Below are 13,984 nucleotides of genomic sequence, written 5' to 3' on the forward strand. Positions count from 1 at the left end.
TGCTCCTGTTGTTAGTCTACTTATGGTGGCCACATGCAGCCTTGTTAACACTTTGCCCATTTTGTTGACAAGATGGTTTCTCCACTTTCCACCCCTAGTGGTAGGGATCCTAGTGATAGTATTGCTTGGATGGTGGTCCAGCAACATAGGAAAGATCATTCTTCACTTTCTCATTCTCCTTTCCACGTTGTGGGTGAGTTGTTTATCTTCTTGATGTGGGTAATTAACTGTCTGCCAGTGTGTTGTTAATGGTCTATTTTTTACCTTGTTAAATATAATTTTTTTTCTAAGTTACCAGATTCTCTCCAGCAACCCTCAAAATCTGGTTCAATTCTGTACAAAGTCTGGTCCTTGTCACAGAATTTGCAGCGAATTTTGAAGAATTTTCTGTCTAGACCTGGGTTTAATTTGGTTTCAGAACATTTTTTCAGACATTTTAAAGTGTTTTTTTTACCACTAAAAGACCAAAAGAGATGTTTATATGTCATTTATGCATTTATGTATGAAAATGAAAACTTTCTTATAAAGGAAATCCAAATTGACAATAGGTGACATCTAAATTGATGATTATAGAGGAATGTCTTTAAAAAGATATCATATGTTTGAATCCAGGACTTCAAATTTGTATCTCAGCTTTTGATATAGCCTAGTTAGAAATGCTCTAACCAATACAAAATAAATATTCAGATAACTGCACTTATCTTTTGACTATTCCTTTCATTCTCAAACTGTCCCCATGATATGGAAATATGTTCCATGCACGTGACCAAGCAAGTGTATCAAGTTGTATGTATTGCTAAATGATGCAATTAATGTCCTATTAAACTGAACCATAGATTTGGTGGTGTATTTTGCTATGTTCCTTTACTATTAGCAGATTCAAGTATGGATTTATTTTTTGTTGCATACATATACACACATACATATTTTTTTTTAAAATATGTTTTTGTATGGATGAACCCAAAATGAATCTGAACCCAAGCCCCAAAAGAATTAGATGAATATCGAACCCAAATCTTGAACCCGCATCCGTACTGGAATCTGAACCAGTAACTTAGCTTTTTTTGTTAGTCTTTGTAAGACTAAGGGCCAACACCCTTGTTTTTCTACTCTTTAATATCAAAAAGTATACTGAGCTTAAAATTTATTTATTTTTTTTATCACAACTGTTTTATGCATATTCTTGTTAATTCTATTTGTGTCATTCTTTACATTACTGCATACTGTTGTAATAATGCTCTTCCCACATGACTAAGGGCATCTAACACAAGTTAGTTATGTGTATTTTTTTACTAGTGGTGTGCTTCTGTTTGAAGGTGAAATCAGATGGTCAAAACTTTACCTCCAACTGCAGATTAGTTGGAAAACTTACAGTATATTTCACTTTATATGATGCTATTCAATCAGGCAGAGAATTGTCTGTATGTACAAGAATGTATGCATAAATTTTCAATGCATGTTTGTAAATTGATTTATATATTTTATTTTGATCCAGTTCAATGTTCATTTAATTAAAATGGTTCCGAGTCCTCTATAAAACTTTTGATTAATTGACCTATCCTAAAAGTTCCATTAAACTACCGGCAAATAAATTATATAATCATACGATTACCTAATTCATTGTACTACAATATTTGTCTTATTATCAAAATAGTAAACACAAAAGACACATAATATAGACCTCTAGTAGCTAAAAAATGATTGTTGTCTGGACTATGTAAAATGATACTTACAGAACTAAGAATGTCCGTCAGAGCCATCATTAAGAAAACACACTATTAATTTGGCACAGCACTGCAAGTGTCATTCGGAGAGGTTGAATCCTGAATTGACACTTTCCATAAAGATCAATTTCTATATGCACAAAAAGGAGAGCTGTAGTTCAAACTTCAACTTATGATTTATATACAAATACCTTGGATGTATCATAGACCTACAATATTTAGTTCCCTTCAATCACAACGTACAAAGTTTTCCATGCTTGAATCCCACACTAAAAATAACTAGGCAAGCCCTTCTAACATTGTGGCCTCTATTGTACATTACATTCTTAATGCTAGCATGGGATAAATGCTTAAGATAAATTAAATGAACTCAACAAACAATTTTATCAACATTTATTTCGTTATCCAGATCAATTGTGCTCTGATTTAAGAATGGATGGTGAGGGATGCTCCGTCATATCTTTTGGTGGCAACCTCTTTTTCCTAAGCCATTGATTTAATGATGTGCTTGATACCCTCAACCACCCAAGGTTAGGAGGCCTTCGGATAGCAATTCCTGGATTTCTGGATTCACTGCTACCATATATATACATAATACTACCTCGCTCAGAAGAAATCCTATTACTGAGTCTTTCATGATAAGTAGTTTGACATATTTCATCTTCAAAACCTATGTATCCTTTTGGGTTGAGATCATCTTTATGACTGGAGACAAGAAGGCCCAACTCATCTTTAAGGACTTTAACAACAGCATCATGTCGTAAGCATTGGGTGTCACCTAATCCAGTGATGATTGTTAAATCATCTTTGATTGGATTTCCTGCAAATCAAGACACTGAAATTACTTCCACAAATTGCAAAGGAAAAAAAAGTGAAATAAGGCCAGCCAGAAGAGCAGAGAGAATATTAAACGACCTCAATATATGACAAAACTGTACAACAGCTCATGTTAATGCTAGTAAAAAGACCCCATTTACATATTCATTTTTTGAAACTCATAATCTAGTATTTGGTAGAACGAAAGCAAGCAGCTGCTTCTCAAAATTGTTATGGCCACATTTATCCAAGTCTAGCAGCATAAACAGAGAAAATTGTATTCTTAGCTTTAAAACCCCCTTGGCCATTGGGTCAATGAACAATTTATTGGAATAACACAGCAGTTAAATATTGTTTCCTTTTAGTCTGGGTCATATATCAAACCTTTCTTGTCATAAACATCAATTATTACATCCCTAAATTTTGCTCTTCTACAAATGCCATTTCTTTTTTAATTTGAATCACATATCAAACCTTTTTTTGCCATATACTACACTTATAGCATCCTTAAATCTCAGTCTTGTACATAACCTATGAGAGGTTTCCCAAAAATCATGATATTCTTCGAAGATTAATGGAGATTAGAAATTGCGGAAGACATTAAAACATAAAAGATATGTCATATTTTACATATCCCTTTAAGTTATTAGTACTAGCCTGTTAGAATTCAGAAATTTTACAGTAATATGAGGAAATGTGACCCTCCTAAAGAAGAGATATGATTAATATCAACTATGATCAAGTTTTGAATTGCAAACCGATCCCAAGTGGAGGATGCAATCTCTAAGATAGTTAAGACTTGATCCTTTGTTTAGAGTAATATGAGGAAATGTGACCCTTTTAAAGAAGAGATACGATTAACATGAACTACAATCAAACTCTAAATCGCAAATCTATCCCTAGTGGAGGATGCAATCTCTAAGATAGTTAAGACTTGGTCCTCAGTTTTTTTGTCCAAACCTAAACATATCCAATAGTATTGCAAGAATTGGAGCTGTTCAGAAGTCTAAAATTTAGAACTGAACTTGGACAACGTACCTGAAAGCATAAAGAGAACTGCTTCTCATCATATAAGTATTCTTAAGAGAAGATTGTAATGTCCCCTCCTGGCCTTAAAAAATTCACAATCATTTTAATAAATGCTTTTCCCTTCTTTTGCATTTAATATATAAATATATTTACAAACATATTGGAGGTTTTGTATTTTAATGAATACACAAATATATATATATATATATATATATATATATATATATATCAAAGTAACAAGAATCGGAATCGGATCGGAATCGGCAAGGCCGAATCAAATCGTGAATCGGCCATGAATCGGCCATGAATCGGAAAATTTAAAAAACCCTTGAAATTTAGTGAGTAACTTATTTCATAAACCCTTTATCGCTGATTCGATTCACCGATTCACAAAAAATCGTTTGGCTTGAATCGAATCGCCAAATCGCGTGAATCGCATGAATCGCCGTGATTCTTGGAACTATGATATATATATATATATATAAAAGGGGGACTAAAGACAAACACAGGAAGCTACCTGGGAATAAGCTGGAAAGCCAAATGACACAGCAGTTATGTTTTGCAGGAATAAGAGAGAAGAGTCGTCTGAGACTAGAGCAGGGAATTTTCACAGAGAATTTCTCGTGACTAGAAAATTGTATGCATAGAGTTGGCCCGAATATTGTACTACAGAGTCTCGTCAGAAAACACCTATCTTCAGCATTGAAACAATACACTTAGGATAAACAAGTTCCAGCCATAGATAGAAAGAAGTACGTGTCCAAAAGACAACGGAGGTTATTGGCAAAACGCTATGAGATGGCATCACCCTACAAATAATATTTCTGCATTTCATTCTGGGTTGTAATGTTTACTGCTAGTAGGTTACTTGTAGGAGTGTCGAGCAATCACTATGGATTGTTTACCATATAGGGTAAAAGGATACTTATTGCATTCAATAGATTAAAATGTAACACAGAACACAAACTTTATTCATATAAGCAGTATACAAAGAACGATTACAATGATAATGATGTTCCAATGATGTTCCTTCAGACAATGTACATATATTTTCCTGAAGGGGTGACTCAATTGTCACGTGCCCTTCGGATACATTTCTACCCATCAGCTACAATATAGATTTTACCGACAACATCATCCCACCCAAAAAGTAAAGTCGTCTCCGGATCTCCGGATGACAAAATAGAGACAACCCTTACAACAAAACTCAACTATAACCAAAACAAAATTATATCAAGATTAGACAACTAGGAAGAGGGATGCATCCCTGGTGTAGTAGACGTCCATGCTCTAAGCTCGTCCAACTCTGCTCGTAGCTCTGGCACTTGTCCTGTCCGTACCTTCAAATCTACTTCAGCCTCCATCTGAATCTCCAAGGCTAATTGCATCATTTCAGCAATCTTTCCAAGCTCCTTCTCTTTCTCCACTACCACCTGCTCCTCTGCTGCTACTTGCTATAGCTAACTCTGCTGGGTCAAAAATGCTGTTCTCTCGGATTCCCAGGCTACTTTCTCTAACTCCCAAACTACCTAATCTGCAGCTAGTTCCGCCTTCATAGGAGTCCTCTCTGCTGCTGCCTAATCTGCCTGACTCCTCTGAAAGGTATAATAAGAATCCCTATGTATCTGGACTATCTCCTCAATCTGAGTCTCGATGCATCTCTCCATACTCATCTCCCTCATAGTGGCCCAATCCTGGCGCATCTCTGTAGTCTCTACACTCGGCCATCCACGCTCCTCAAAACAAATGGTAAAGGCTGCTGGACATCCCACTCTCATGAAAGATATGATGTTCTTCAACTCCTTTACCACTGAGTCCAAGGCAAGTGTTTGTGCAGAGGCCACCGCTTGGCGACACAAGTCGCTACATCAACGAGAAATGTCTGCACATTAAACAAAATACTATCCTTTCAAGGAAACGACACCGACGATCTCCGAGAGTGGTGTATATGACATAGATGAAGGCAGAAACACTCAGAGGATGATGAAATACATCGATGGAGTTTTTGTCAATTTACAAATAAGAAGAAATAGCCATAGGTCCTAAGAATATAAGGGGAACTACCAGAAAGGGGAGAATGATCATGTTTAATGTGGAAGGCAACAACACAGAAATCTAATGCACGGTGGAATGAACTGAACAGTTTGGGGGAATCATCTTAAGAGGATGAAGACGGTCAACCAATACTAAACACCACTTCTACCAGTTATGATAAGCATCGAATGTGCAAGTCCTTAAGTTGGTTTAGTTAGTACATTGAGAGGAAATTGGGTGAAAGCTCAAGGACATGGCTTTGTCAAGTTTTGGAAATGTGCCTCTTGGTTCTGTTGCTATAGCTGGGGTAGTCTTTGACAGTAAAAGGTCAGAGTTTTTGGACTGTAATTAAATAATATAAATTGTTCTGTTACATTTCCATAATTGTTCTCTTTTGTATTAGACACAAGCATGTGAGATATAGAAAATTGTTTATTAGTGAACTGTGGTTTCTTTGAATTTGATCTCTGCAATCTTTACAGTAGCAAAAATCAGGCTTCATGCATTTAAACTGAGACTGTCATTAAGTCATTGTTATTAGAAATTGAAGCAAGCATTCATTTGGAAACATTGTAATTTGTAACTGTTAGCTAGCAAGAGTAGCCTATTATAGTGGTATCAGAGCTTTGTTAATCTCTTGTTGACTGGGGTGTTATGCATCCACCAACTCACCACTACTATCTTTGGAGGAATAGATCAAATCCTAATTTGGACCAGCAATCAAAGATTGGACACTCTGCTTTTCAAACAGGGGCAATGGATAGAAATTCTCAAAACACCAATGGAATTGAAAATGTCCTAGGGGAGTTTGCAAGAACACAAAGGAAAATGATTAACATATTAACACAATCTCATTAGAAAATGGCTCAAATGCCAACTCCTTAGCGCAACAAAATTGTAATAGGGGAAACAATGGAAATAATGGCAATACTGGGAACCAAGGAAACAATGGAAATCAAGGATAGGGTTCTACTACAAATGGACCTGAATAGCAAGGAGCCTCTGGGCCTGCAGTCCATTCAAGAGTCAAGACCATTAATGCCTACATTTTGTAATACCAACAACCTACCAGTTGAGAATGAACAAACAGACAAAGAATTTCATAGACAGGTTTGGACCAACTGGCAAGATTTGGGAGCAGATTTTCAGAATGAAATACCTTTTCCCGATTAATTAGCTTTCAGAGAAAGGAATAGACCACATAGGAGTGGTGGAAGATTTCAGAACCAAGAATTGCAACGGAGAGTTGGCAATGTTGCTATTCCCTTTTTTGACGGTTCAAGGACAATCACAACAAGATCTTGGGTACAAAAATTGGATATTTCCACCTCAAACCAACAGAAGATGAGGCCATAAAATATGCAACTTTGCATTTGGAGGGCAGTGCTCAAGAATGGCGGTATCAGGGACTGATTACTTGGTCGTGATCAGATTGTATCTTATGCAGAGTTTACAGAGAAGCTTATAAATTGTTTTGATAAGAAAGATCCAGAATTAGATTTCAAGGAGCTGGCTCAGTTGAAACAATGGGGAACCATAGAGACTTTCATTTCAGAAGTTCAAAAGCTCCCAGTTTCAATAACTGATATCTTAGAAAGGAGAGTGGTATTCTTTATTAATGGTTTAATGGAACCCTTGGGGACTGGTTTAAGGCTTTAAATCCTACAAATTTGCAAGATGCTATCAAAAGAGAAAGAGAAATGGAAGCTTCAACTTCAAGTGGTAAATATTTCCAAGGAACCTTCATTACTAAAAGAAAAGGGATAAAAAATACTCACTCAAAGATTGTGATTAGTTAAAGAAAGTGCAGACTAGAATAGATGATGAACAATTAAATGACCTCAAAAAGAAGAAATTATGTTCCCAATGAAGAGAACCTTGGGACCCAACTCATAAGTGTGTTGTTAAGGCTAAAGCTAAACAGTTGGAGTATTTTACAGCTCCCAAATCAAGTTCTAAAAATCCAGAATAATAGACCGAATCCAAGACTAGTGAGTAAGACTCCTCTTCTAAAGAATCAGAAAAGGAACATGGGAAAAAGAGTCGCATGTCAAAATTAACCAGCTTGAAAATAGGTTCTTTCAGAGTTAGAGGTGTGTTGTGTGGACAACGAATAATCACTCATAGACATGGGTGCAACACACAATTTTATTGATGAAGGTATTGGGGAAAGAAGGAGATTAAGGACTGAAGAATGTGAGGGATTTAGAGTAATGGCTGTTGATGGATTTACACATACTTGCACGAGGAAGATACCAGATCTATGCATTCAGCTAGGTGAGTGTGAATTAAATGATGACTTCTATGTGGTTAGTATTGGAGGCATTAATGCATTGCTTGTCATCCAATGGCTCTGATCATTTGGTGTGTTTAAGAATGAATTTGCAAACAATGGAAATGAAACTTTAAATTGATGGAAAAAATTCTTCTTAGGGCCATGAGAAGTGGTAGCCATGAGAAGTGGTAGCCCAAAAATATATCCTTTAAACAAATGGAAAGATTAATGAGGCATGATCAAGTGGAGTGGGCAGTAGAGTGTGTTATCACACTGAGTTAGGACAGAAAAAGAGGAGTTTTCAACCTGAAATTAAGGTGCTTTTGCATAAGTACAACAAAGTATTTAGTGACATTCCCCAAGGTATTCCAATGGATAGATGTATTGAACATATAATAGAGCTAGAAGAAGGTGCCAAACTGCTTATAACTACTCCTTACAGGCATTCAAAAAGACATAAAGATGAGATGGAAAAAATCATCAAAGAGCTGTTGAAAATGGGAAACATTAGACCAAGCAAGAGTCATTTTGCCTCTTCAGTAGTATTGGTGAAGAAAAAAGATGGAACAATGCGAATGTGCATTGATTATAGAGACTTGAACATGAGAACAGTAAAGAATAGGTATCCAATTCCTTGTATCGATGAGTAGATAGATGAATTGCATGGTGCTTGCTTCTTTTCAAAGATAGACTTGAGATCAAGATATCATCAAATCAATGTTTGAGAGAAGGATGAGGAGAAGACAGCATTTAGATGTCACTTTGGCCATTACGAGTTTCTAGTCATGCCCTTTGGGTCACCAACTTGATGGAATCATTGTCATTAATGTCAAAGGTACAACGAAAAAGTTGTCATTAATGTCAAAGATTTTCATACTAGGTTTACGAGTCTGTATTAAAAGTAAACAATATCTATATTGGAGAAATAGTAAACAAACCATCAAACATACTACAGAGATGCACATAAGAAAGTGTCAAAAATCTAATAAGCATTCATATTAGAAGCATCATAATAGATAGTGAATAAAACATACTTGAATCAGAATATAAATTATGGAGTATAGACGCAGTTTGATAATTAACAGTGACACAATTACAGCAGATTGCAAAGACCATAACAGTGACTGAACACACCAGACTGAAGACCATATGCAGCAATAAATTCCAGATGAGTCGATCATTTCAGAACAGTGATTAAAATAGAAAGAAGAGCTGTCGGAGTTTTAGAAGATACCAGGAAAAAAAAAAAAAAAAGTGACAATGACAAATAAGCATCCTTGTCAGCCATAATATTCCAGTGATGCAAGTATAGACATCACTTAGTATGGTTATCATGAAATGGTAGTATAATTGTCTTCAGCTATCACATAGTGGAATATCCAGTCATCGTGAGTTAAGGCAATGGAATTAAAACATCATCAATGTTGTCAATATCTTGCAGGCCTCGAACATGTCAAAAGGATTGTTACATGCGTTCAATGAATATAAATTTTTCATCTGGATAGTCGCCTAAGAGTATCGGGTTCAAAAGTTATTACAAACTTCAAATTGGAACACTCTTGATATGTACAAGAAACAACATAGATTTGTGCTCGTGTGGTAAAGTTTTATGGCAAGCATATAATCAAAGATGGAAAATAAAATACAATTACATGGACCCATATACAGGTGGTGCTAGTAATATTTGATATGAAGTTTACTATACAGTCAAATTGATAAAAAATATAGAATCGACTTCAAGAGTCTTCTATGAAAGGACATGAATGGTGTATTGGGCATATACGATGGAATCAAGAGATATCTAGTTCGAACTGTACTTTGAAGAAATTCTGGAACTGCGTATGAGTAGCGTTGGAGATACCGAGGTGCTGTAAACTCTAGGAATTCAAAAATTCTTGCAGCAACAGTTAAGATACATATACAAACATGATATGCAATTAAAGAATAAATGAAAATGGAGGAACAATGATAATAAAACTGGCCAGCGATAATATATATGCAGCATTCAAATGAAGATCATGAACAAAGAGCAATCACCATGAACAAAGAGTGTTCAATCTACAGTTCCATCAAGACAAATTTTCCAGGTTGCATTCCATTGAAGGACTCTATGTACAAAAAGTCAAGGAGTCACCCGCCAATAGGAGTTTTGATCTCAGAAACAAAACAATAAGAGAGAGCCTTCAAGTATGTGTTTGCAGGAGACAAGAATAAGTGCTCAAGAGATAATGATTTTCACGAGTAACAAATGGAAGAATGATATGAATTGGGAGTAATCAAAGTAAAAATAAGAGTAGTTATTGAACTGATGAAAGTAAAGGTATTGAAGTCAACACAGAATATGTTGGATGGTGGATGGTAATCTGAGTGGAAAGCAAGAGGTCCTCGAGGAGTCTCTTAAGCTAGCTGACAAAGAGTTGAGGGAGAGAGTGCACACCCAGGAGGAAAGAGTAAGACTATTTGAAAAGTTCACCATCAAGGTGACACACGCAGCGGCCACTGCTTTGCACCTGCTAAAGGACAATCAGGAGGGAGACTTGACCCATGAAGACTCCAAAAATACTGTTTGACTTCCTGGTTGAGGACTGGGCCAACATCCTCCTAAAGGGGAAGGATGATAAGAAGCTCAATTAGGGCTTGCTCCCCTTGGTTTTCTACGTTTAATGGTTTTCTGGTTCTTGAACTTTGTTTGGTTTAAGGCGGTTTTGCCTTTGTTTATTAACTTTTTCAGTTTAATAGTTTTGTTTAAGGCATTGGTTATAATATGCCTAGTAAGACTTTTTATAATGATCCTTCGGGTGTTGTTTTTGTTTAGATTGACAGCAGTAGAAAGTAATTTTGTTTGGCGGTAATCAGCTGGTTGTAGGCCGGTTAGTCTGTTGTAAGGGCCGGCCCCCTTGTTTTGGTTACTTTTTAATTCAAAAACACAAAATATGTTCTTAGCATGTCAAGCCTGATAGCCATGAGTCAAAACCAGCATTGTAGATCAAGCATTGGAGAAACTTATGACAATCAGAGAGTATTGAAGTTTAAATTAGAATATTAGTGAAGATGCATAAGCAATGTTCCCTAAACAAATAAATTGATAAACATGTTTATTGATAAAACTCCATATGAAAATGGTGTCTTCAAAAAGATGTATCCTATCAAACAACACATTACATGAGCCAAAGAAATAAATATATTATCTACAAGCAAGAAACGATGCCTTCGCATATCGACAGGGGAAGATTATGAATATTAAGAGGATTAAATTCTTCAACATTTGGAACCATTTGAATCACCACAGGTAGTGAAGGAAGAAGTACTTACTCACCGTCAAGTATGAAGAACACCTTTGTATGTTAAGTAATAATGATGTTAGAGTCGATAAGTAAGGTTTAATTTTAAGGAGAGACTTGACTTGACATTGGAAAGTCACGTCTTATATTGAATAAGATATAAATATGATATGTTTCAAAAAAAGAAAAGATAAGAAGAAGAAAAGAGGTTAGAAGTTGGAGAAGAAAATATAATAAAAGAAATATATATTCAGTTTTTTAATCTAATATATATATTCATAACGGGAAGAGAGCAAAGAGTATGAGGGAAGAATGGCGTGTACAAGTAGAGATCAAAAATTAATGTAGATATAATTATCACATTGAAGAAGAGAAATTATGCAATTCAAGTATCCATCATCAGTTGAGTAAGCAACATTGCCAAGGTGGAAAAGAAGTTTGTGTGCAATGGTTTGGTGCTCACAAAGATAACAGTGGGCGTTGGCGCTTCCAGTAGGTTGGAGCTTGCAAAGAGTGGGAGTTGGAGCTTCTAGTAAGTCGATGCCCATAAATAAAAGGGTTGGAGCCTCTAGTAGATTGTAGCGTAAAAACATTGTAAAAGAACAGTTTATATAAAAGCATTTATTGTCATAGTTGTCTCCTGCATTGGGTTTCCATCTAAATCTTGTGTCATCATATTCATGTGCATAATTATTGATTCCAACATATAAAGTTATTTGGATAAAAAGTTTTGAATTGGCAAAAACTACTATTATACCGATTCCCATGCCCCCCCTCTCAGTATGATTGTGTGCTCTTCAATTGGTGTTAGAGCCATTTCCCTCTTTAAAGCCTAACCGCTTGAAAGTAAATCTAAAGAGCACAAAATGGGTGAAATCTTTCAAAACAAAACACCAATGTTTGATGGGACGAACTATGCTTACTGGAGTATAAAAACGGAAACTTATCTAACTGCTATTGCATTCAATGTTTGGCAATCAGTGCTAGATGGTTACACTGCCGCAAAACCCACCAACAGTTACAATCGGAAAGAGAAAATGTGAAAACAATGCTAAAGCAAAAGATGCAATTCTATGCAATCTTGCCGAATCAGAATTTGCAAAAGTTATGCACTATAAATCTGCCAAGGACATGTGGGACAAGTTGAAAAATGTTTATGAAGGAGCTGTTAAAGTAAAGAAAGCAAAACTACAAACCCATCGAAGTGTATTTGAAAGCCTCAAAATGAAAGAGGACAAAATGTTGTCACTTTTCTTGATCATATAGATGATGTTAACTCAACGAAAGAGATGTAACGCCCTGCTCGGGAACCCAAAAAAAAAAAACCTAATATGTTACAAAGTTTACTGAACTATTTTTAAAAAAAAAATTTAAACAACATCAAAGTAACAATAATACGGAAGCAATATATACATACACATCAAGGACACATAATCAATTACAAATATAGTTTCAATTTCTCAAGGGTTCCTTCACGTTGAGTCACATTTAAGAAAGTTTTATTAATGAGTTTAAGTCTTAATTACAATGTCCATAATCATAAAATGCATAAACACATACATTGTCATATAAGTAAATGCATAACTACAACTGATAATATGAAAGCACATCTAATGAATAACATCCACTGCACATGTCATAGGGTATGTGAAAATAGATACAAGTACATCAATATACAATACAATATCTCATAGGATCTCAAAACACATGATACATAGATACATCAAATGAATAGAAGTCTTCAAGATAAGAGGAAGAATGATAATGGTACCACTATATCAATGAGCATCCAACATCTGTCAATCTGAGGGGGACCCAAATGGTAAGAATACACTACCTCCCAACCGTGTGGTCACCTAATCAGGCTCCCACTCCCACCGTGCAAGAGAGATAATGTACGATCCACACACAGATAATCAAATCATAAAATAATCCTAAGCAAAGAATCCTGATAGCCCAAACTATCTCAAGGGTAACACAAACTGCTCAAGAAGAAGAGATAATCAAAATTGAAATGACACATTCCAATACTAACATCTCATACCAAGTCAACATACAAATACCAAGACCAGAAATATACAACCACCTCGAAATCAATGTCATGCGTCACAAACACAATGACCAATAGATAACAATTGTCATTAATAAAAGTAAACTACCAATCACTAACTCTAACAATAACAATACACCACCTATGAATAATTGATTATTCATTAATAAAAGTCAATCGTCAATAATAAATGACATCCAATCAATGAGTAACAACTCACAATAAATACACCATCAAAAGTAATATTCAACAAATACACCACTAGAGACAAAAACAAAAAAATCCATGAAGGAGACTCAAGCTACATATTATGGAGTGTCATCACATAAGCCAACTCTAAAGTTACCTTGGTAGTCTCTCAAAACCCTGGCCCCCTAGTGACTCTATGTGGAACCAGAATACTCTCTCGTGAAGACACGAAAACTAGTCATACCTCTGAAGGTATCATCTACATCACATCCTTAGTCTATACAAACACTCAAGGCATGGACAAAGAAAAATCTCAACTTACTATTTTAATGTATCTCAAAGAAAATAGTTAGGCAAGATATTTTAATTACTATATTATCACTTGTTACACAACTTGCAATGAGTTACCCTGGCAACCACTTAGGCCCCAACCCACATTGTAAGCCACTCCCATAGACATGCACTTAGACTACCTTCCCAAAAATCACGAATCACAATAGTGTCCCATACCACAGAAGTAATATTGATCCAATTTGGTTCCTTAACAAGCAAGCCAAAAATAATATTAGTTCTCAAAACTCAAGTT

At 35.6% G+C, this 13,984-nt stretch overlaps 1 protein-coding gene across 4 annotated transcripts in view; it reads right to left on the bottom strand.

Annotated features, from left to right (window-relative positions):
• Positions 1–1,878: 1,878 nt before the first annotated feature.
• The window catches only part of LOC149530352 (Tetratricopeptide repeat (TPR)-like superfamily protein), a 287,943-nt gene continuing 275,837 nt past the window's right edge, over positions 1,879–13,984 (bottom strand). For all 4 annotated transcript variants that reach the window (XM_089811938.1, XM_089811941.1, XM_089811939.1 and 1 more), the window contains one exon: positions 1,879–2,544. In XM_089811938.1, coding sequence (XP_089668064.1) covers positions 2,135–2,544 — 410 coding nt within the window. In that variant the 3' untranslated portion in view covers positions 1,879–2,134. The remainder of the gene's footprint in view (positions 2,545–13,984) is intronic.

Source organism: Cupressus sempervirens, chromosome 11 (genome assembly GCF_028749045.1).
Source record: "Cupressus sempervirens isolate cs-2001-9-10 chromosome 11, ASM2874904v1, whole genome shotgun sequence".
Lineage (NCBI taxonomy): Eukaryota > Viridiplantae > Streptophyta > Pinopsida > Cupressales > Cupressaceae > Cupressus > Cupressus sempervirens.